Source organism: Rhynchophorus ferrugineus, unplaced genomic scaffold (assembly GCF_030347505.1).
Source record: "Rhynchophorus ferrugineus isolate W39M unplaced genomic scaffold, kcgeb_rfMv2 rfM1, whole genome shotgun sequence".
In the NCBI taxonomy this organism is placed as follows: domain Eukaryota; kingdom Metazoa; phylum Arthropoda; class Insecta; order Coleoptera; family Curculionidae; genus Rhynchophorus; species Rhynchophorus ferrugineus.
In genome coordinates this window covers 51,532,202-51,559,174 of record NW_027472580.1, presented here as the reverse complement: position 1 = coordinate 51,559,174, position 26,973 = coordinate 51,532,202, and the positions used below count along the sequence as shown (strand labels likewise).

General features: G+C 29.2%; 1 protein-coding gene across 40 annotated transcripts in view; it reads left to right on the top strand.

Moving 5' to 3' along the window:
* Positions 1 to 26,973, top strand: part of br (broad-complex core protein) — a 132,061-nt gene that overhangs the window by 76,810 nt on the left and 28,278 nt on the right. For all 40 annotated transcript variants that reach the window (XM_076419862.1, XM_076419867.1, XM_076419900.1 and 37 more), the window contains exons 2-3: positions 19,320 to 19,521; positions 24,823 to 25,011. In XM_076419862.1, coding sequence (XP_076275977.1) covers positions 19,336 to 19,521; positions 24,823 to 25,011 — 375 coding nt within the window. In that variant the 5' untranslated portion in view covers positions 19,320 to 19,335. The remainder of the gene's footprint in view (positions 1 to 19,319; positions 19,522 to 24,822; positions 25,012 to 26,973) is intronic.

The window sequence follows — 26,973 nt, the reverse complement described above, 5'->3', positions numbered from 1 at the left end:
ACAAATAGTTAATATATTACTTTGCAAATGTATATTGTTCATAAAATGAATTATATAAAATATACACAATGTTCATTATTAAGGTAGAAAATCGATAGTTTTTCTATTTATATCAAACAGAGAACTATTTTATGTATTTATTAGATCATCATTTTAAAAACGATGCAAAACGTTTTTTAAAAAAACTATGCGCATTTCTATGAATTAAGTTTTCAGCCTTGTTTTAAAAATAGCGTAGACCAATTTCATAGCCAAGTGAAAAAGTTGTTTTCTTTTTTAAATTTTGTTTTAATGTTCCATCAAATAAAAATATAACCCGGTGTACTGGGATTTAAAGTCTCGAGCGGATTGAGAATGTATTTACTAATCAATTAATTAATCATTATGGCTATTCAAACTTATTTTAAATATTTTACATATTTAAAAATTACTATTATATTTGCTTAGATTTTTTTTAAATTCTTGAATAAACCATTGCTGATGCTTTAATTACAAACTCTTAATGACATTTTGGCATAAACGTGACTATTTTAGATGTAGTTCCCAACGTTACTCAAAAATAATGTAACAGTATTAAGCTACATGATGCTGACCACTTTTTGTAATTTTGAAGAAAAACTTTTTGAGCATTTAGTTTATATACAGGAAATGCATAAAATAACATGAACATCTAAGATATACACAATATTTATTAATTAATACACTATTTGCTTTTAAAATAGCTAGAGTTCTTCACAGAATAGTACCTGAAAAGTGTCTTAATAATACGTTCTTCCGCCAATTGCTTCAATTATGTTTGAGATGGAAATCTACTCCTCACTACCTGCTCTAAATATTCCCATAACAGTTGAATTATGTTGAGGTCTGGCGATTGTGCTGTCCAGGGAATATGTTTCATGGTATTCTGATGCCCCTCATACCAAGACTGAACCTTTTTGGCGGTTGATATGGACGCATTATCATCTTGTAATATGACAGTGCTGGCAGGAATATACTAGTCATAGTAAGAACTTCATCATTGAAAATGTTGAATGAGACCATCAGTGAGAATGAACGAAACCTCCCCAATGCTTGACTGTAGAGAGCTGGTAGTCTGGAGAGCATGCTTCTTTTATAATTCCCCAGATATAAACCCGGCCGTTTCTTAAGGAAATAATATAAACAATGATTGCCATGCCATATTCCACCAATCATCAAGTGTCCAGGTTTTATAATCGTTGCACCATTTCTTTCTCAGCTAAGCGTTGGCTTCCATTATAAAGTGTTTCGCAAGCTGGAGAGCATGCTTCTTTTATAATTCCCCAGATATAAACCCGGCAATTTCTTAAGGAAATAATATAAACAATGATTGCCATGCCATATTCCACCAATCATCAAGTGTCCAGGTTTTATAATCGTTGCACCATTTCTTTCTCAGCTAAGCGTTGGCTTCCATTATAAAGTGTTTCGCAAGCATAGCCCCTTCATGAATATTAGCTTTGTAGAGCTCCCGCCGTATTGTTTTTGTACAGCATTACAGTAGTTCAGTTCGGAAGTCACTTTTGCTGCGGTAGTTTTATGTTGTCTGGCTACGATCCTTTTGAATATTCGTCGGTTCTGTCATCTGAATTAAGCAATACATACATATACATATAAATACATATCTAAATTAAAATTTAAAATATTTAAGTAGATTTATTGTAAAGTCTCCTTTTGAACTTCTAGGGTTTACTTGTATTGGGATTATACCTTATAGTGGGCTCTGAACCACGTTCCTATCGATTGTTCAATTTTTTTTATAACATCTTTATTAGATACGCTTAGTACAATCTTAATTTACAATTAATTTATTACTACTTTTCCTATGTACTTGGATTAATTAATAAGTAAGACGAGTGAGAGAAAATACATCAGTATGTATTCCTCAATTATAAAATTATAATTATGTATTAATTATTAACTTATAGCTATAGTTTACACTAAATGTATACACTTTATATGAGTTCTTATGGTTTTATTCGTTTCAATTTCCTGATATCCTGCGCGCTGTCCAGCAGTTGTATTGCTTCCACGTTAGTATGATTTAGTAATGTTCTTTCGTGTTTCAAGGCGAAATCTTGGATAACTTCGCAAATCCATTTGATTTCCAGGTCATCGTGCAATTCTTCATAAGTTACATAGCGATAGGCATTGGTAATCAATCGAAGAACCTTGTTTTGACAGCGTTGTATGACTAGTTGATTTGAATTTTTAGTGCAACCCCATATTTGCACCCCATAGGTCCAAATTGGCTTTATAATTGTATTATAGATCAACCTCTTTAATTTTAGATCAAGTTGAGAGTATCGATTGTTCAATGAACAACTTAGTCAACAAGTCCTTCCCAGAGGACATGCGGTCTTACCCAGCTTGGCCACTGGTGCGACCGGGATTGTTATTCTTTGTTGGATTCTCCACTGTTAACTAGAGACATTTACAGTTCTAATCATAAAGTTAAAGTATATTCATACTCTGATAAATCACAATATGGTGAATTCGAACCCACAACTATCGCAGTAGCAAGATTCGTCTTGTCGCTCTAACCACTGCTAGCTAGATTTAAAGAATTTTACTCCTTTTAAAATGATGTTACGAATTACTAGAAGCGTTTAAAAATTCTTTGAATCATATTGTTTATTTTGTTCTAAATAATCGGTTACGTTATTCATAGCATTAATTAAAATATACGTATAATTTATGAAAATATGCAGTTCTGCATGAAAATATGTTCTAAGAATTGTATGATACAAAGTTTTCTTAGAATAAAATGTTTGGATTGCCTTAGAAAGGCATTGGCAAAATAGGATAATAAATATGGATAATATTTATTGCAACCACTTGCATTTTAATAGTAAATATTATTTGAATATTAAGAAATAATTAGATTATTAAGTTTTATTTTTATCAATTTTCGTTATATAAAATACTGTTACATATTCAATTCTCAATTATTTTGAATGTTTACAATTTTCATTAAAAATTCAGCTCTATCATTCTGCAGTCGCTGTATTCCCCTGAGCTAGCTCGGTCTACCAACTGTGATTATTAAAATGAAGTAAGCCCTTTCGAGGGCATCATTTCCGAACAACAGAATTTAACAATTGCTTCAAAGACTAACAATACTATTGGCATAAATGTCCATATCCAAGAGAAATTACTTTGAATGAAAATAAAATTTAAGAAACAGATAACCCGCTTGTTTGATTTGGATGCATAAAAACAAGCTTATTTTACCATTCAATGTATTTAATAATTCGGCTAAAATTACAACTTTCTAATCCAATCGAAGTGCACCAGGCTTTTCGAATGCACATAACTTTCCCCACCAAACGAAATTTCAGTATGCAACACTTACATCAGGCATTGCGACAGTTGGGCGGGGAGTTTCTGCATCAAAACCGCTCTTAGATATATTTTAAAATTGCAGTCATGACTTTCGTTCACTTTTTTTTAATTCGTTGTATATGCCGTACGACGCGCCATCTTTCATGGCCTTCTTGTTTCTTTTTTCATTTTGGCAATACACATATTTAAATAGCATGTTAAATGAGACGATAAATTCAGAAAAAATGTCCTTAAATGTTATACAAGTGAAAAGAATAACTACACATGGTTATGTCTTAATAAAGTAGTTATAGGGTATGTTTTTAGTGTTGTTTGCATATATTACTGAAGCGCACTTGAACCATTCGCATTAAACATACGTCAAACAGATGGGAAAACGACCAAATTTAGTTTCTTTGTTGATATTGTTTTTTATTAATTAATTTTAACAACCAATAAATCCAAAGGAAATTGTTAATGCGATTCAAAAAATTTTAGCCACATCAAAGTCAGTGACGATTATTCAGATTTAAAACACATTTGTTCATGGCGTGCCACTAGATTGTGTCTGTGAGCCATTATTGTACTTGCTTTATACTAGTGATATCCCTAAAGGTGATGGAGCAACAACGGCTACATATACTGATGATACTGCCTTACTCACTACAGTAATAACATTGAAACAGCCATAAATATATTTATAAAAACAGTTTTCTTGAATAAATTTAAATTCTATGAAGTTATAATTGGGTCTAGAGTAATTAGTCATTCGAACGCATCAAAATACTTGTGCATGGCGCTGGATGCCAAACTCAAGTGGGAAGAGGTTGTTGAGAAGAAAAATCGGAACTTTATATAAGTAAAAAAACTTGGCAATTGCAGGAATAACAATCCGAATTATCATTTCAAAACAATTTGTTATTGTACAAACAAAACGGTTATACAATATTAACCGGTTACGAAAAGAAGACACAAAAACACTCACTTCTACTCAACAACAGTCAACTCTGTCCAACGATTTAAAAGACAAAAACATTGGAACAATGGGAATACATCCATCAAACGCTATAGTTTCTTTCTATATTTAGCTATAGTTTGGGTCTGAAATCTTAAATCTAGACTTGAAAAACAATAATAACGAATTATTACTAGATAATAATAATTCAGTAAGCTGTAATATATATGCCATGTGCTTCTTATTTTTTTAAAAATAGCTATTTTTCACGACTAGATTAAATAAAATATATTATATTATTTAGAATTTATATTACACTATTTAGAATTTATTCCAAACACATAATTATTTGTATTTAGTTTTTATACAAATGTCTGAATGTTATCAATCTCAGTGGTATTGAATCACGAGTCGGTATACGGTTTTCTCTTACCAATTTATATACGATAAGATAGAAAATATTAAATTAAATTATTGGACTCTGAAACAAATAATTCGAAATCTAGTCATCATTCTAAATCACATAAAACCAAACTTAACAGCCATTAGTCAATACTATTGAGATATATTTGGAATAATAAGTATCCTTTTACCAACTATGGGTTTATCTGAATTGGACCTACAGTTTAACGTGGGTTCCGAACGACGATTCTCTGCATTAAGCCTACCTACTGGCGAGTGACCAACTTAGAAATCATCCCAGAAGACATCCTGTCTTACCTAGCCTGGTTACTGGCGTGACTAGGATCATTTTCCTTGTCGGTTTTGCACTCTTGTCTGGGACAATCACAAATATTAAATAATCACAAACATAAATTTACGACCATGCCCCAGCAGTATTCGAACCCGCGACTATCGCAACAGTAGGTAGACCGCCCTGTCGCCTTTACCACTGCGCCAACCAAGCCGACTAATTTACTTCTGGAATTTATATCAACATTTTATATTATTCGTAAATGTATGTTGAAAGATACATAGCCAAATAGTCTTGCAAAATGTAATTATTTAAGTAATCAGATGTAATCAGAATTACCTTCAAGCTTACTTTTAACTAAAATTATAGATTCAACAAATAGTCCACAATTGATATCTTTTAACTTGATGGTTTCCCGTATTTTGGTAATTAGGACATCGTGATAGCTATGCGAAATTTGTGATATATTCAGTTTTTACCGCATTTTCTTTGATTAAACATTCTAGCAAGCTGCTTTCGTGTTACATAAAAGCTAAAAGAACAGATAAAAACATCTAAAGTACTATTCTTTGGTATACAGAATACGATAGATTTCAATGTAATTACTATTTTTTTCAATGTACAACAATCAATATTGCTTTTATAAAGAAGAACTTAAAACTGAACTAGAACATTTTTAGTTTCAAAGTATTAACTGTTAATTTCAACCTAGCATCAATTAATTCAAACGTAAATCTAGATACTAGTGTCTTGAGACAAAACATACCATTTTTATAAATTCAATTATGAGATAATAATTTGCAGTAGTAATTATAAATAAATCACATAGCACATTACTCTAAATGGACTGCTAATTTTTTGTTATACTTGTACATTGATGAAACATTGAGTTGATACATTATATTTATTGCAAAAATTTATATTATTAATATTATAATGATTTTGTTAAATAGTTTTAAAATTTAAATGTTTTGAAGAAATATACGTTGCGTCCTCGACGTACAAATTTCACTAAAAAATACTGATATCAACTATCATATTTATAAAACAGTCAATTCATAGAGTGATGTCATTGTATGTTAAATATTTCTAATATTTATGTTTTAGACTAATCACGTACTCTCGTTTTATCATTATTTCATGATTACAGTTATTTTGATTTTTAATTTTTGGGAATATATTTGTTCTTTTTAAGATCCGTTATGTAAATATGTATGTATAATATACTAGAGAGAAAGATCTGTATACTCTGGTTACCGGTATATATTTTTTTCTAAATCATTCGTAATAATTAAAAACAACTTGATACATTATGAACTTTTTATTTCAATAGCTTTTAGAGACCAATTTAAAAAAGTGGAAAGTTCAAATTCTGTATAAGCTTTAAAGAAGATTATATATCAAACGAGCGATAACAGAGTATTAAAAATAGCAGTATATTGTTTATATTCTTCGAAATGATTATTATGTGTCCTTCAAGCTATCCGACAGGCATTCGCATACTCCCTGTACAGCTTGTAGTAACAAATATAATAGAAAATATATTTAAACTCGATGCATGTAGAATATGTGGTGAGTTACAATCTATTTCGATACTTGGATGTTAACTTTTGATATTGTTCAAATAAATAAGATATCTGTATTATTTACAGTAGCTATTTTGTATTTAACACATTTTATTAACATTTTTTTTGTTTTTAATTAAGTGAATTTTTATTAATTTATTTTCGACTATTACAAATTTGAAATAGATGATGTACTTATAATTAACATCAACAAGTAACATTGTAATAAACGCTTGTGTGCATTTTAATCAGCTTTATCTTTTAATGAGAATACTTTTTCAATATAATTTTATTTTCAAATTGACATTTCTCGATAAAAATAACAATGTTCCATTTAGTAGAATTATTAAGTTGTTTATTGTAGTCAGACTCTAAAATTAGATTACAGATTAGAAGTTAATAAATCAACTGTTTATAAATGTTTACATGGGGTGGGAAAGATTCAAAGAGAGGGAAAATTGACTATAACGCAGAATGATTGAAAATGACATTTCAAGTCGTTTTATTTTTTGCTAGGCTGAAATGAAAAGGTCTCGATGACATATTGTGACCAACAACAAAAAATCATGTTTAGTGCATTAGAGCCATCTGCATTGACACCGAAGCGAAATAATCATAATCCTAAAGTATTTCCATACATATGGTGGATCAACAAGTAGTATATTATGAACTTCTAAAACTGAATTCAAACCAAACCAACATTGTTTTTTGGACACGGTATCTAAAATGGGGAAAAGTTGTAAAAAATAATGAGATAAATAGTGATAGAGGTGAAAATTTTAATTAATATATTGTTTGCCAATTTCTTGTAGTAATTTTTAACTTATATTTATTATTACCTCTACTCCAGATAAGCTCTAATTAACAAAAATAATGTATTTTTTTATATGTAATTTTGAATGAAACAAAGTGTAAGACTAATAAAGTATGAAACTGAGATTATTGCTACTACTAATTCGACGATATATTAGTAAATTTCGCATATCTCACAGAAATTACCGGTTATTTATCAATGTTCTCTTCCAAAGGAAATGCTGTCCCAAAAATAAATAAATAACATGATTCATTAGATGTGTAAACACAGAAATTACTGAATTTTAAAAATCATAATTAATTGAGTAACCAATTTTATATATCCAATAGGACATATGTTTATGACATAATATGTTTAGGACCTTCTCCATTTTCTACCAACATTTTCTAGTTAGCACTTCATCTAGCAATCTAAAGCAATGGGTATCAGGTGTCGTCATCGTCCTAATAAAATTAAACTCATTAATAATAATAAGAGGGGATCCAATATACCTTCATTTTTTATCAACCCAATCTTTTCCTTAAACAATATTTTTATTAGCCAAAAATAATGTTTAATCAACACTCAATAATCGGTGTGAACGCTTGATATATTTGAAATTTACTTTTGGACTAGACTACCTACTATACTGTGTTATGGATAGGCTGAAAATTCTTTACTCGATTTATTAACTTCATTGGCTTGACATGGTCATTAATTGCCACATTCCTTTCTGAAACTAACAGTGTTTATGATTATTATTATAAAAGTATTATAATATTACATATTATACTTTTAACACAATTAATTGTTATCTTTTAAAGAAAGAATAATCAAGGATGAATAATCATCAAGTAGATTAAAAAGTAATAAATCGAAGAGACAAATGTAAAGGTCTATTACGGTGAAAAATTTCAGACTATAATATTAATGCAGGGGTACAGAATATTTGAACAAAACATGGCTATGGATATTAATTATTTAATTTATTTAATTTTTTAAAATTTAATAATATTATATCTCCCAATTACCGTTGAAGGAGTGAATTTTCTGACGCAAATAATTTCTTTTTCCATTATAACATGTTTCACAATGTTTGATAAATTTAGTACCTAGTTATTTTTTCTTTTACTTACAAATAAAAACCAAATTTTATTCTGTGGGAACCCGAAATTCTCGAAAACTAATTTCTGGGTTTTTTATCGTTTCCTTGTCGCGTTTGTACAGAACCACACACCGATTATATTTCAGAATTTATAATTAATACACAAAATAAATTTTGATGCTTGCACGGCTAATTTTTTTGTCTTTTACTGTATACTGAAGTCACATGATAACAGCAAGCGTTTTGTCGGCAATTTAAATCCTAAAATAGAAAATAGATTTTACCCTTTATTATCCATCTCCACAATTAATTAAAAATGCTTAAATTATCCGTAAAAACCTTAATATAAATTCCTTTCCGAGATCAAGTTTATCCAATTTAATAAACCCTTTATTTTTAAGTGATTCCTTTCCCTTTTTAAGTCGCCAGGGATATATAGAGAACTGCTAATATGCTGCTAATTGTGAATGTTAAACGTATTTGTAATTCATAGCATTTTATAACTATTCTTAAAAACAGAGTTCAATCACAATAAATGAGTAACCACCTCTTTTGCCCAATATTCAAAGTCGCATATTTTAAATAACCTAATATAACAAAGTCGAACGGTTCCCGAACTTCACCGATTATTATCGAGCTTACTGTACGGTTTCCTCAACAACATCCTTTCTGGTGTCACGCCGCTGATTTCCGAATAATCATGTCTGCATCACACATACCTATAAAATCATCTACAAATAAGTTTAACCTTCAGACAACAAAATAAACCGTTGTGTTGTTTTCGTTTCAAAACCGCAAATGCAGTGTCAAAAAACCCATAGTTGTTCTTTGAGAAAATGATTTGTCTATCGCGTGTGGTTCGGATTCGTCAGTGAAACTAACGACATCAACGAATTGGAGCAGCGTCTGAACTTACGGAGTGATAAACTGTGTGCAGTCGTTAAATTCAGAGTCGCTTGAATTGATTAAGCGCAACTTTTAAATCGATTAATCAGTATCGCGGGCAACCCCTATTCAATATTTACAAAAAAATTTATACTAACATGTATAATTTTTATATAATTACATCTCACATCAAATATGCGTAATACAATATGAGTTTACAAGTTAATTTGTTACTACTATTCTGTGGTATAACTGATATATATTAATATACTTGAATCAAAATACCAGCGTAGCAAGTACGGGATAAATACATAAGTATTAGCCTATATTATGTATTAGCCATAGGCAGAAATATTTATTTGCCACACTAATTGTGTCGTCGGCAAATGTTCCTGTTTCTTTTATTGTTGGTATATCAGCAGTGTAGAGCAGAGACAGGAGTGGTCTCAAGACGCTAACCTGAAGAACCCCATCCGAAATAGGTGTTGGGAATGCCTCTTCATGCGAGATTCTAAATTTTCTTTTGTTCATGTTTGCAAATTGTTCATCTTATAGATTAGGTCCAAATGCTATGAGATCAAAAGCTTGTGAGATATCAAGGATTATTGCAAAGCAATATTTAAATGCCTTTAAATGGTGATTTCTAAATCCAAACTGGAATTCTGGTATTTTTATAAGGGTTTAATACGTCTTAATAGTAGTTTCTAAATATATTCAATTCAATATATTTTCTTTTCAAATAAATGTAAAATATTAATCATATTATAATTAAGGTTTACGTACAACTAAACTCAACTTAAATTAGAATATATTAACCTAATTTTAAGCCAACAGTAATAAAAGAAACATTTAGTTCACTGTTCAATTTTACATTTATTAAATTTATGTAATGTTCTTAATTACATTACAATTGAAACGATGTCTTTAAGTTGCTGAGGTATCACTGTTTGTAAACCAGGTATTTTCTGGACAGTATTAACCGTCAGACAAATGTGTCACTATTTAACTTATTTTAATTTAAATGTTTTTATTAAAAAAATTTAAATTTCCTCAAAAGGATAAAAATAATTTCGTATCTTGATTTTTTTTACAGACTGGTATGCAGAATGTAAATGAGGTTTTGATGATGTTGATGTGTCTTGTCATGCAAGAAACATTTAAAAAGTCTACAAAACCATTTTACAAAATTGAAAATACTACTATCGAAGGAATAGAATAATAATGAGTAGTCAAATTTCAAAAAATTTGTTTCTTAGACTCGAAACTCTTTGAATAGTCGTCCCAGTGGTTGAGAACCTCTAGTTATTTATTAGTAAGATGATTACACAACTGAAATACAAATTTAATGTTCAATCTAATGATTAGATAGTACCAGATTAAGGTAATCAAAATGTTATGATAGCAAAATTAGGGTGTGAAACTCAACAAATAATTGTTGACAATAAACATGAAAAGAACTGAAGATTAAAAAATGATATTTCTCTTGTATAATGAGTGGTATTCAATGCTTTAAGTTTCTTTTGGTGTGAAAAATAATTTAAAATAATTTCGTGATTATTATGTTTTTTACTAAATATAATTTGTCAGTTAATTATAAAGCCTATTTAGACTTATAGAGTATTGTATTGAAAATACATGGTTTAACATAATTTAACTAATCCGGTTAAATAACCTATTAAATAAAGTTAACTAAAAACTATTCAAAGAAATCATATACAGCTTGCCACTATAAAAATTGTATGAATCCTTACATATTTTTAATTTAAAAGCAGCTATTTTTTATAAAATATATATATAGTGTAAATATTGCAGTGTTTTGACTTATTTATGGTTATTTAATTTAATTATTCACTGCCTATAAGAATTTTATTTTACCAACTATGTGATATAAACTTTACAACATGAATACTCGAGATTATTGATCATGGGTCACAGGTCAAATGGCACCAAATGGCACTTCGTTTTTGAAAACTAATAAAAATCTATTTCAATACATATTTATGTCATATCACACTGTATAAATCTTTCTTCCTTCTGAATCGCTTCCATAGCTTCTAACATTTGCCGGTTCCAAGTAGTTCGTATATTTAACTTGGATCTTCATCTAGACAGACCCACAACAAGCTAGCATACAAGGCGTGCATCGCACTCAAGGTCTAATAAAACAAATATATCTACGCCTAATGTAAACCTATGTTACAAGGGGTGGTTTAATCAGTTTCATCGAAAGAGCAAATAGTGTCGGGCATGTATGCAGTAATTCTTTAATCATCCATTCAACAAAAGTTCTTTAATCCACCGCATTCAAATCGGTAGTTTTAAGCATTCTTAGAACAGTATTTGTATATTCAAACCGACATAATTTGTTCACCGCAAGTTCGAAGAAACAAACGATGCTCTTTTGAGTGAAATGTAAAATAAGCGTTTTTTTCTGTATTTTTTGATTGTAGTATTGCACACTTTTGATAAAATGTCAAAATACATAAAATTTTAACTGAAATCCTATTAGCTTGAAACAAAAAATAAATAAATATAAACATAATAAAAACTAAGGTTCTCCTTTATATACAGAAATATATAAAAGCAACACACAATAATTAAATATGAATTGGATGTCTACGGTCTCTTTTGAATTGTTGGTGTCTTAGTCATATATGTGGGGAAAACCTTGAGTTGAATATGGTCGTTAATACTGTTGACTAACTTAAGAGGCTTCAGAACGTAAAATATAACGACATACAACACGCACTTTAAAGAAATAAAGTAATTAAATGAATTTCAGTATATTAAATATTTTTGAATTAAAAAAAAACGATTTACCGATTAAATAATTTATACTTAATTGTATGGCACTTAATTATAAAAATGAAATAAGCCATCGTTCTAAATAGGGAGTCAATGTCAATCTATGTAAAACAATATACGGTAACATACAAGTTATTTAAAATAGGAGAAAGAGGTGCCACCAAGTAATTTAAAAAAGTATTCAAGATCTATATGAGTTAATAAGTGGCTGTAAAGTCGAATATCTCTAGTAACACTTTTTCAATAGCGCATTTGGTGTAAGCCTTCAAAAGGTCATTTTCATCATATTTAGCTTTATTACTTCCAAAATCGTTATTTATAGTATTATTTATAGCATTTATTATGTCAGAATTGACTTATTCATTTTCATTCTAGAAATTTCATGCTATAGAATTAAATATTCAGCATAAATCAATCACTTACACCTTTAGTAACTTTGCAAACATTTTTTATGCATCCACCGTATAACCCGAAACGTACCCCGTCTGACTATAATTTGCTCTTGTCTCTACAAAACTCTTTTGATTCCAGCTTTATGCAAGATTGAGAATGATAAGGTTTAGTTTTCTTTTCAGATAATCCTATATTCCATATTATCAGTTTAAAGAAAATGTGACTAGCTTTAAACAAGGGAACAAATAGATAACTTTTTATCACACCTATTATTTGAAGGTATTAAAACTTATTATTTCAAAAAGTCTTGTGAATGAATAAGAAGTGAAAATCTCCAAAAAGTTACGCCAAATTATTTTTGTAAGATAATGCTAATTCGATATAAAATATATTGGAATAAAATGTATTGAAAAAAAAGGTTTTACTATTCTATATGCCCAAGTTAGTATAGAAATACTGTATACACAATTAAGCGTCATTTTGGCAAACTGGACGAAAAATGTAATCATGTCTGCTATAGTCACTGACCCAATAATCTTTTTAGTCACCATGCATCAACCACTGCATTCCAAATACACCGCTAAGAATGCTTTTGCAGCATTATTATCAAATAAGATACTTTCTTATATAATTGTTAAGATGCATATACTATTTCACTTTTTGCAACAGAAAAATTAATATGGTTATTTAAAGATACATACAAGCAAAAAAGTTTTTGTCAATATATATAATAAAATAATTTTACAAAATTGATATACTTGTAATTAAAACTAATGTGCGTTGGTAAAAGTGAGATTATATCTATTATATTGCAGTCTATGAATATTGTCTTTATATATTTCCTTTATTGCTTCTTTCTTCGTAATTTCTTTTCTTCGTTAAAAAAAATAACTTCAACTATCATTCAAATCAGATCAAAAAATATCAAAAATATTAGCTTCATGTCATAGTTACAATACAATATAATATAAATGGTTGATTTATAAGTTATCTGAGATGAGGGCGCAGTACTGAAATTGTATAATTGTTTTATATATTTACTAATATCAAGAGTAATATTTAAATAACTTATATTTTGTTCTTTTGAAACCTTGAATTTTACTATACATTACATGTACAATTGTTTTGACTTAAAGTTAACCTAAATATTTTAGTTTTAACTTACTTTTGTTCCTCTATATTTTTTATCCCTTAACTATTACTATAACAACATAACATAAAAATACTAAGACTTATTTGCTATTTCAGTTTAGTTTTTCGGAGATAGCATCAACTTCTGATACTGTTTATATATAAAAGAGTGTATGTATTCTTTTTTTAACTAGTAATACAGATATACAGCTTAAAAAATTATCTGTGATAGAAAGAAGTTCTTTGATATATCCTAAAGTATTAGGATCCTTCTAATAATTATAATTATTTCTTTAGCTGTGCAATAACCAATCAATTGCAAACAAATCCAATCAAATATCAATTTAAAATGTTTCAATATACACAATAAAATAATGTACAATTCGTGATATGCTTTGGGATTCATTCCCATTCTAGATGTTTTCGATGGTCTAACTGCATGCGTCGTCTGCGGTTGGTGGCCGAATAGAATTTTTAGGCGATACACAATCTTCAAATCCACGCCAATTTTTGCGGATTGTGGTGACTAATTTAATCAGAATAAGGATTGTTCTAATTTTAGTTAAACCATACAACAGGAATACATGCACGTGCAAACCATACAAACTAGACGCTTAGTTCGAGTTTGGTAATACCTAGTCCCCAATTACAAGTCAATAACTCCATTAGAAATTAACAATGAGTAACGCGGTTCTACCACTGTCGGATTGCTTTGATTATATTTCAGTTTCATTTCCGAGAACCTAATTCATCCAGTCAGGCTCATATCATACATATGTGTAATTTATAACTAGGGATTACTTGAGATTCAATCTGTATTTTATTTATTTTTTACTTTTTAGTCATTATATAATCCTATAAAAAGACGCTAAATCAAATAATAATATATTTATACTAATATAAAATATATAAAATTATGGAATATACGTAATATTTATAAAGTAAGAAATAAATCCATTATTTTTCGAATAGATAGCTTTTAACAAATTCCCAATCTCCCGCTGTAAAGGTCCTATTGGTTTACATTGGATGATATTAAAAAACTGACAATTTGTAGTAAGAAGTTTTGTTTTAATTCAAGTTAAAGATGGACAGCAGCAAAGAGAGAATACCCTATATTTTACAATTTTTCTTCGATCAAGCTGAAAACAGTTGGTTTCATTTTTGGTTTCATAGATTCCGTTTTGGTAATTTTCATGTCAAAAGTGCATTACACTTTGGAAGACCAATTGCCGAAAATGTGGATAAAATCGTGGAACCGAGTTCGACCGTGATATAAGCACTATTTCTATTGCTCGGGAACTCAACATTGCTCAAAAATCACTCAAAATTACCAACTGGAAAAATGTGTAAAATACAAAAAGCTCAGAAACGATTCACTTTGACCACTAGAGGAATTGTATTTTATCAACACAATGTTACGCTATTTTAACCCGCCAGAACTCCGGAAGCTTTTTGGAAGGTCCTTATGGATCAAGGATTACCACCTGCTTCATGGCAAACTGTTTACTTGGTAATAAATTCGCTTCAACAAAGGCTTGTGTCTGAAAATCGACTGTCTCAATTATTTTGAAAATAAGAACAAAGGCTTAAATAAGAGAAGCTCAATAGAATTACCTTCAAATAATTCTATTAATTTAAGTATTATTACATGTATTAACATATATAGTAAACAATATTTTTACTATTTAAAATTATTGGACGTCAGACAGACTTTTTTAAACGTTAATTCAATGACAATTTCAATAATCAATCGACATTTTCGATTATTTAAAGCAATTATTTCTGTTATATCGATAATTGAAATATAAGATCGATTATTAACATACATTAGCAAAATAGATATAATTAGAAAAATAATATATAATAAGAAAATTAATAAATTAGAAAAATAAATAGGATATTTTGTGACTACTTTGGAATCATTCACTTGAAAATATGAGATCTTTATTAACTAAAAACGTCATGGCTGTTGTTAATTAATAAAATGGATTTGCTTCTTTCATTATAAGCATCAGAGAGTAATCCTTTTATCACTTATTTGCTTATCAACAAACCAAACCACGAAATACGTCTGTTGCCAGAAAGATGCATAAAAAGAGACTATAACTGACGATACTTTGGAATTAAACTAACACTTATACATAGAAAATACATTGAATTTATACTAATATGGAAGCTATATCATTGATCAAATAATATAATATTTTTATTGAAAAAAAAACACATTTGTAATTTTTTCGTCGGCGGTTTTTTATTTCAAATACTTCTTTTAATATGATTAAGCGTTATTGATTTTTATAGAGATCGACTTATAAAAGTTTTACCATAAAATCATGTCTTGTAATCCCGTCAAACACGTAATACAATTCTTGCAACATAAATATTTCGTTTCTGTTTCGATGGCAATGCTTCACTTATTATTAATTTTACATGACAGAACTAATCGTTCGTAGAATCTCTGTATGTTGCAAAGTGAAGTCGCCTCTTCTAAATCAGCTAAACTATGCAAAAATTAAATATAACGCTTTCGTTTACCCCAACAAGGAACCCAATATTTCACTTGTAATTAAAGAGATACAAGATTAAGATTATGATTCGTACCAATTTTTTTCAAAGTATATTCATTTGTTCCAAGATTGTTACTTTTTGTTCGTGGGTTTTTCTTCTTCTGGCCAATATTGATAAATTACGAACTTTGTTTGATAAATATCCAGTAGTTTAACCATTTCTAATAATCTATATTTGATTTCTATAGGGTTTCTTTAGGAAAATAAACATAGTCTATATAGTTCTTAATTATACTTTTGTCTTATAATATTTATAATTATAATTTATAATTCTGTCCATCGTTAGTTATTACTCTTTCCCGTCTTTCGAGCAATAGATAAATTATATTAATGGTAAGTATGATAATTAGTGTTATGTTATCATATAAACCATATTATTATGAAAGATATTTAATTATCATCAGTTTTTCTAGTAATATATTTCTGGGGGAAACAACATAATTTTATGTTCCTATGACATGTTTTAGAAAACGCTCTAAATTAATTCCAACACCTAGTACATAAAATCTCATTTTTTGTTATTTTTGGGGGAGGGAAAATAAACTTATCATTCATTCTCTTAACGCCAAACGAACGCACATGAAACCAAGTCACGTTTAAGTCTAATATATATTCCATAACAATTTTTTTATATATGATTTATTCATACTCAAACAATGTGCACACTTGATAATAAGATGTTTATATCTATTTAAATAAAGGTTCTCCTTTCTGTATTTTCCAGAATAGCAATTCAATACCGCAGATAAAAATTGTACTTCGTGGTGATAACGTAATATCAGTAAACTAGATGTTGAAGTGTCTAGTTTTATCTCTAATGAACATTAGTAGGCTCTTGAAAAAATATAAATTTATCTTAACGAAATAATTACCTTGTGTTAGTTTTGTAGCATTATAAAGTAAATAAAGTATTTGTTTGGTACTCACACGCAAGATGAGAACGCAAATTATAATTGACGCAATAAACGTGTTGATCAGGGACAGATTTATTTCAAAATATGGAAGATTGTTTTATTAATTCAGATTATTTTCAGTATTGATTATTAAACTTTCTTCGAGAGCTGATTTTAACACAAAATTATGAGGAAGTTTTCAATAATTTAAAGCTTTATTATTTTCATATTCATATTATTTGATCTTTTGAGAACTTCAACCAATTTGTGTGGTAGACATTTTCCCTTTTTTTGAATCTTTCATATCATTTCATCAATCATCATATCATATCATTTCATCATCATAAGTATTTGGTGGGCTTCGATGGCAGATTCTGCTGAATTTGCAAATGCGATTCCATGATTAACCGTCATTATACACCTCTATAATAATAAAATGAATCTGAAAATAGTTATTTTATATCAAGAACAAAACACTTACAGTTAGATTAGGTTATTCAACAATTGTTTATATTAATAGTTCGCATTTTCACCAATACATATCACTGATCAAAACAAATGCTCAAACATGTAACCTAATATATGCGCTTAGCAGACTGAAAGTTACCGTGGAAATACAATTTCACTAATCTAATAGGTATTGACACTTTAAATTAACTTAAGTAATTAACTTATTACAGAGACTCATATATTTTTATTATCAACTAAGATGAAACGTCAATATTCTACTGCTTTTTATAAGAAAAATCAGTATTATTGACGTAAATTACTCCAAATGAACTAAAACAAAGAATGTCATATTGAAAATATTTTCAATGAGAAAATTGTCGCTTTTATATGATTAACAGAAGGGCCAGTGAATCTAAGCATTGTCAAGAATCTCTGTGCCAAAATTTAATATATATTTCGGTTTAAATGTTTAAATCCAATTTTATATGATACATAACATTTCTATATGAACTTCACTTTCATCATATCTCTTCAATTTCACATCTATTCACAATTTCCATGTTACACAGTTTAATACCAATAATATAGAAAAATATTATATATTATGAATTAGAATTAGGTTTGAGTGAATTTTTGTAATATATAACATATGTAGTGCTGTTTCACTAATCATCTAATGTTCAATTAAATTCGATTAGTCCGCGTCTATCATATGTTAAAAGGTTATGTTATTGACTTTACAAACTTGAATTGGCTGTGAGGTTAGTTCTACTTGTACTATATACCAGAAGTGTATAAATGTTTTACTTGTTCTCTAGTTAACTGATCGTTCCATTTCGATTCATCCGTATATATTATTGAAGATCTTCTTCGCTATCTCTCCAGTGGAATGCCAATTGTTACTGTTAATTTTAATAAGGGTAATAATAGATAGAATAGATAAGGTTTAATAATAAGGCAATCAATATAACGATCTTATTTCTTCAGTTTGATCACCTAGACTACTTTTAATTCAAGTCTCTAAATATTAATAACATCTTTCAACTGATTCTTGTCTTCGACTCACTGCACTACACTTGAATTTTCAGCAGAAATAATCAAAAAAGTTATTGTTTCCACCACAATGTTTTTATCCCATCGGTTATTCTAATATAGGTAAAATTTTCGTCAAAAAATAATAATTTTATTTTTATTTTCAATTAATAGTATACACTATTCTTTAACAAAGCATGATAATTCCAAATATAATAGAGCATTGGAATTCTACTTCTAATTTCTTAAGACTTAAAAAAATGTAGTATATTAGATGCGTCAAATAATCCATGTTTACTTCAAAATTTTAATGCATTTTGAAGGCATTGTAGATATTGATTAATAATTTAAAAAGAAACAGAAACATATAGATTTATTTTATGATATTGTGACAAAATACTCAATAACATTTCAACATTCTAAAAAAACATTATTTTATACTTCAATCAAAATAAAATATCTGTCATCCCTTACTTATTGAATAAAGAACTGTTGTTAAAATTATTCATTGTTAAATATTATTCATCTATTACTGTTAACTAAATATTTCTCGGATAACAGTATAATAACTAATATCTTAACTTCTTCATAATCTAATATCTAATTTAATGAATCATATAGTCGGTTGTTGTAAATTGTGCAGCACTTAAAAAACTATTCAAAACAGCCATGTGAATATGGTTCATGGTAAACTATTTTATTGCAGGTACAGGTTTATTACGATGGTGGACACTCAACATTTTTGTCTTCGCTGGAACAATTATCAGAGCAGCATCACTTCCGCCTTTGAGAATCTTCGAGACGATGAGGATTTCGTAGACGTTACGCTGGCATGTGACGGGAAAAGTCTGAAGGCTCATCGAGTAGTATTGTCCGCGTGCAGTCCATACTTTAGAGAATTACTTAAGGTAAAAGGAGTTATATATATTATTTAATTTTTTTCTTTATCATGTTTGTATTATTAATTATGTATAGTTGTATTATTTAGTTTTTCCAGATTTTTACGTGCTCAATCACAAATTTTGATTTTATTCGGGTACGTTTCTATAGGAAACTCAACATAACCAATAAAATTTGTTAAAAACATATTCAAAACATTGTTTGTATTAATATTCAATGTGTTGTTCATCACCCGCATCTTTACCTACCATCAGTATCTCAATTTCAATTCAAAAAAGTTACATTTTTTGAATGTTTGTTCAAGCTTAAGCTCATTTTAAACAGAAATCCTACTTACCTTACTACTTACCTTAATCCTGCTCAATAAGATCACTCGAAATAAGTGATACTAAGAAAGGCCAACAAGCCCAACATTAATTTCATGTATTCTTCAGAAATTTCAGTTAACTAGTGCATTCTTTGTCAATTTCCATAATCTCAATCAAAAATATCCGACATCATTTGGCAACTTAGAGAAGTTATTTTCTTTGAATTAAACATGACGCTTTTTGGACATAATTTCAGTAACGTTTCATGGAGAGAAGACAACGTATTAGAAATAGTATGCTTATTGTGCTCAAAAATGGCTCATCGCCACTAACCAACTCTGGTTTCCAATTATTATTATTTTTTCAGTGTACACCCAACATCAAATGAAAAAATTATGTAAAGTCAAATGCCTTTTATATATATATTATATATATATATATATATATATATATACATATATATACATATATATATATATATACATATATATATATATATATATATATATATATATATATATATATATATATATATATATACATATATATATATATATATATATATATATATATATACACATATATATATATATATATATATATATATATATATATATATATATATATATATATATATAGAACGTCTAAGTGATACAACCAGTTAATATTTCTGATTTTAGAAAATTTAGTAAGTTGGTTTAGCAGTTAGTCAACTAGTTTAGTTTAGTGAAGCAAAATATTACAATAAAGCTACAATCCTATTTGCTTGTTTACAATTTCTGGGTAATCCATCTGATATACTGGCCCTAACACATAGATGGGGTTAGTTTTATTGCATTCACCGTTTCTTGAGTTACTGCTAACCTTCAAAAGAAAGCTGTTAAAATTTTATGATATTCTACTCCAAGGTCGTAGAGGCACCGATGATGCAGAACGCAGTTGACGTACAAATGGTAACACCAGAAAACATTAAAAGAATTCACAAAATCGTTTTGAATTATCTAAAAGTGAAGTGGCGTGAGTTAACCAACATCGTAAAGATATCAAAAGAACGTGTTGGTTTTAAATTGCATGAGCATTGAGACTATGAGAAAGCTCTGTTCAAAGTGGGTGCCGCGTTTGCCCCCTGTTGACCAATAACAAGAACGTGTTGATGATTCTGAGCAGTATTTGGCCGTGTTTAAACGTAGCACACCGGAATTTTTGCGTCGATCTGTGACAATGGATAAAACATAGATCTATCACTTCACTTCAGAATCAAAACGGTCGTCATCTAAGTGGACAGCAACTGGGGACAGGCCTATTTTGAGGCAAAAGATAGATCGTTCTACAAAAGTGTTATTGATGTGTGGCTCTTGATGGAGATTACTTTGATGAATAAAGCCACTTTTGAACAAAAACGCGTTTTGTTTGTTACGCCCAGCATTTTTCAGTCCATGTTTTATATTGTGACAAGAATGTTTATTAAAATAATTTAAAGCTGTCTTTAAAATATCAATTAAATTACAACAATTAAATATTATTTTATTTTGATTTACTACTAATTTTTATTATTAAATTTCTGCCACCTATTGTTGCTTTGTCTCAGTACGCCGGTGTTAATATCGCATTATTTTATTATACATTTCTAAAAATCACATTTTAGTTACTGATGACGACTATCTATAAAAAAATGTTTTACGGAAGTTTAGAAGGAGCTCTTTATTCATCTTTCAATAAACATGATACAAAGCTAAGCTGCAATAGACATTTTTGGACTGACCTAAAACATGGTAACCATGGTTCCTCTATCAAATCACTTCTTCGTGAAATCATTGTATTATCATATATATATACCGTTAGATAAAATTCGTATAGATGTAAACTCACTTGTCACTCGCTTAGGCTCATTATCATAACTTTTAATTATTTTCATAAACTAAAACCAAGAGGTAATTTTTAAAAAATTAAAAACTATTTTAAAAAATGAAAACAAAAATTAGAATTTATTGTATGTAAATTTTAATTTCCGTTAAGCAACATGCCATATTAATTTTTATTTCGACAAAAACAATGACTATAACAAATTAAAAAAAAATCTATTGTTTTGCATTGTTTTCGTGCTATATTCCAATTCTATTAAATTTTATTTTCGACTAGTCAATGGAATATATTGTAATCGCACATTTATGGATCGTGAAAATTCATTATTTAATCTGTCTTTTCGACCGTAAAAACATATATTTTAAATTAAATTGTGCCTGTTATAAAATATGCATTGGCATTTTATTGTATAAATTTCCGTCATGTATATATAATATGGATAAAATATTTTTCCCATTATTAAAATATTTAAACTGCAGTGTTAATATTTATCTTTAAAAAGAATCACAACGATGACATAATCGAAGAACGTTTCCTCCAAAAAAAGCAAGGAACAGACCACAAAAGATCTTTCTATAAATAATTTTTATTAGTTACGATATGGTGACTTGTATTTTGATTCTGATAAACTATTTTATTATATATAATCGCAATCTATTTAGTTCGATATTTAGTTGGTTCCAAATTTATTCTGTTCGTGTCAGGATCATATCAAATATGGACAGACAAAACAAATATTTCAGAATCATCACTTTTGTTCTACTGACAATAGTTGAGTTTAGTTCATGAGTTTTTCAAATAATTTAACATTATCAAATCACTTGCTTTTCGTGACCAACTATCATTTCTTCCCATCCAATTTTTCTCTAGGGATATCAATATTATTCAGATCACACAAATCCAATTTTGATCTCACAATATCGAATGTCATTCGTTCCTTCACCAAACATATTTTTAAAAATCGGACTAACCACATCGATTGTTTTAGATTTAAATGAATATTATATGTCTTCAGAGTAAAGTGCTTTCGTAAATTATTCACGTTGTCTGCTCACTAAGTGTTCTAATCGTCAACTTGTAATTATTTACAAATCACCAACTACTCGCTAAATCAGTTTCATGAAAATTGTTTTATCATTGCATATATATTTTATTATCATGATAAAACCCCAACTTTATCAATTCAGCATTTAGATTAAAATATGTCCCAGGCTTTTGGAAGATGGCGAAAATTATAATGATCCCAAAACATTCCAGGTTTTCACCAAACGAAATAAAAGCCTATAGACCTATATCACTACTGCCAGTAATATCTAAAGTTTTTGAAAAACTCCTGTTGAAAAAAATAAAACCGATCATAGAGAGAAAAAACCTAATACCAACACACCCGTTTAGGTTTATTAATAAGCATGCAACAATTGACCAGGTCCATAAAATAACAGATGTTATTGAAAAACTACTAAAGTAAAAAAGTATGCTCAGCTATATTTTTAGATGTAGCACAAGCCTTCGATAAGGTTTGGCATGAAGGCCTTGTTCATAAACTACAGAAAATATTACCAAAACAACACACTGAACTATTAAAATCGTACATTACAACCAGAATGTTTAGAATCAAACAAGAAGGAGCTTACTCTACAATAAAAGAAACTAAAGCAGGTGTACCACAAGGAAGTGTACTGGAGCCAATGCTTTACCTACTCTACACTTGTGATATACCACAAATGGACAATATTACGATGGCTACATTTGCTGATGATACTGCGATTATAGCTGTCGAAGACAATAGCGAAGAAGCCTCACGAAAATTACAACAAGCAAGTGACAATATAAATAATTGGACACAAGCTTGGAAAATAAAAATTAATGAAAGTAAATATATGCATGTGCAGTTCATCTACAATCAGACCGTACAACCACCAATAACATTAAAGAATACTCATTCCATATAGCAACAACGCTAAATATCTCGGAATGAATCTGGTTGCAAAACTTCACTGGAAGGAACATATAAAAAAGAAAAGAACTGGAATTGAAATATAGGAAAATGTACTGGCTAAATGGAAGAAAATCACAATTATCAGTACATAATAAATTGCTATTATATAAGCAAATACCGAAACCTATATGGACATACGGAGTTCAATTATGGGGATGTTCTGCAAAGAGTAATATAAAGAAAATACAAATTTTTTAGAACAAAGTTCTGAGAGGTTTTGTGGGCGCACCCAAATATTATAGGACTGATTACCTACATCGAGACCTACAAATACCCACAGTCAGTCAAGAAATCAAGATAATTGCAAGGGGGCATGAGGAGAAACTCCATTCTCATGAGAATATTGAAATATTGCAGCTTTTAGATACCACCAGAACAAAACAATCAAATCATCTGATCTTGTATAGTGTTGTGTACTGAAGTGCATATAATAAAAAATACAGCAGTGACATGTATAAGCATTATTTCACCAGAGACTGAGATAGGGCCGATGGGTCCTCCTGGTTATATACCTAGATTTAAGTTATCATAAAGAGAAATTGTAGGTTAGTCGAAGAAGACTAGTAACAGGGTAATAATTAAATAATTTAAAAAATGAAAAAAACAGGTACTCAGAAGTTTATTTATTTATTTAGAATAAGAGGACTATTGGATGAAAGGAAATATTTTCAAAATCCGACGTTGTATTAAATATTTCATCGATATGTGACTTTGCTCTCTTCCTGTCCACCATTATACTTGTTTATAATAACTCTAACAAGTAATCTGATAAAATAAACCACATGATTCACCTGCTACTTGAAACTTACTACGTTGTTGTAATTCGCCTGAATGTTGCGAAAGTGGAACAGAATCGGACACTGATCTTGTAAAGTCAAGATAAATGCCATTTACTCTCAGTTTAAATTTATAGATGTCGTGCTTATATCCTATTTAAGATGCACACAGTGTTTTAAGACACCGAGTTAACATATATCATATGCTAATTGTAATTTAGTCTTAAAATTTGTCATTATTGAGAATTAAGTATAACTAATTTTAATAAGTATATTAATTAAATATTTTGATATTACCAATTTCACTGTATGAATTTTTCCAATCAAGAAAATACTAAGTAGTATTCATTTTAATGTTTTCAGTCAACACCTTGCAAACATCCTGTGATAGTCCTACAAGATGTGGCGTGGACGGATCTCCATGCTCTCGTCGAGTTTATATATCACGGCGAAGTGAATGTGCACCAACGATCTCTTTCTTCGTTCCTCAAAACTGCGGAGGTTTTGAGGGTCAGTGGTCTCACACAACAACACGGAGATAGCCGTGAACAAGTAAGAGCAATAATTTATTATTAGAATTAGAAATTTAGCCATAAAAATATAGTCCTTTTAAAAATTAACGACCTATTCAAATCAAAAGCGTAGTATAGTCTTTGAGATTACGTTGTAACTATATGATTGTTAATTTATTTAAGAAATTGCAAGTTGTCGAACTATTTGTTATATTGATTCAATGCCTTAGCTAACTTTACAGTAGCTTATTACCTTAACTCACTTCTCATCACTCATTTTCTATTTCAACGGTCGCACTTCATCGATTTAAAATCACAACTGGGCACTGGCCAATAAACACTTCGATAACGACTGATATCCATAAATTATTATTTGAAAATCGAGTACAATTATCTTGAATTTAGTCTTAAAATCCTAAAGCTTATTAAAATTACAAGTTCTGATTTATAATTAATATGTGTCATATTACATTTCCTCGGAAAATACTAGCCAAGGTAGTGTTAATTCATACTAGTAATAATTATTCGGGCTCTAAGCATTAGAAAATCTATAAATATTGAAAAGTTTAAGTCAGCTGATAAAGTTTAAGCCAGATGAAGGATAAGTATGTATGTGAAGTAGAGTCGAATTCTTATCGGTCCTAAAAATTAGTTTTGAAGGATTTTTTTAATTGGAAATGTTATTGTCAAAAATCGGTACAATGATCGGAACAAAAACAAATTATTCAAAGTACTGTCCATCGATAACCGTTACATTTTCCCATCTTTTTCCTATTTACGTATTCCAAATCCACCCATCTCGAAAGAACGACGCACCTTTTGAGGTTACCCACGACTCGACCGATTTTTTGAAGTAAAGTGCTGCTCAGACAAATCACGACTCATATGTCCTAACGACTCATAAGTAGTAATCAGAAGTAGCAAAGTCTGGAGAATATGGCTGTTGGGGTAGCACTTTAATGCGGGTGGTATGTTTATTCCAGTTGTTAGATTCCAAGTATCCATCTTTGTGTGTATTCCAGCCGTTTTCGCCTATTTCTCGACCCAAAAGCATCAAATGTAGTTAATAGTGATCTGCATTGGTAGTTTCATCGAGTAATGCCTTCAAATCCTCATCTTCAATTTTTTTGTCTGCTGTCCAAAATGCCCAAGCAGCCTTTGACCTTCAACTGCTTTTTTCTTCAAATTCGAGTAAAAAAGTAATACTTCTCACAAATACAATTTATCCAGTACAAATCCACATATTTTCAACACACTAAAAAAACTTTGATTCGCACTTCGATGAAATGATGCATAGTAAAAAGTGAAGCTTGTCAGTGATGCTTTAACTTTAAGTTGTTTACAAATGCATACACAGTAAATGCTTTAAAATTAGTATTATTATGGCAGTTAAGACGGTAGTCAAACAATGATTTTTAAACATTTTCTTATAAATTCCCAAAGTTTATGATAATATTCTGAACTGTGAAAGAACTCAACTCATAACTTAATCTAATTTATTCTATATTCATATCAGAAAAAGTAGAATTTAACGATATCAAGGTACTGTTTAAAAGCTGAATTAATTCATTAATTTAAGAGTTTGAAAACTGTTGTGTGATTCAATAAGTTTTTTTGCGCTATACATGAATTTTATTCAAGTAATGGCTCCATTTTTAATTTTCAAACTTTTTCGGTTGACAGTTTGATCAACTGATATAGAGATCGTCACTTCTAAAATGTCAAAACGAACATTCACATTATCAGTAACTACAAGTATTCAGCAAGATTTGATAATCATCTCTCTGAATGGAAGCCAAATGAACCATATCAAATAATGTCTCAATTCATTGATGTCGTATAAAAAGGTTCAAAAAGTCTTATAAATCTAAATACATTCATAGGAACTTTCAGATAGTTGTTTTTTGTTACAAAACGGATATTTCACTTAAAAGTATGAATTTCTCAAACTTAGCCTAATCAAACTTGCTTTGAAAGCCAACTGTGTCAACTATTGAATTGA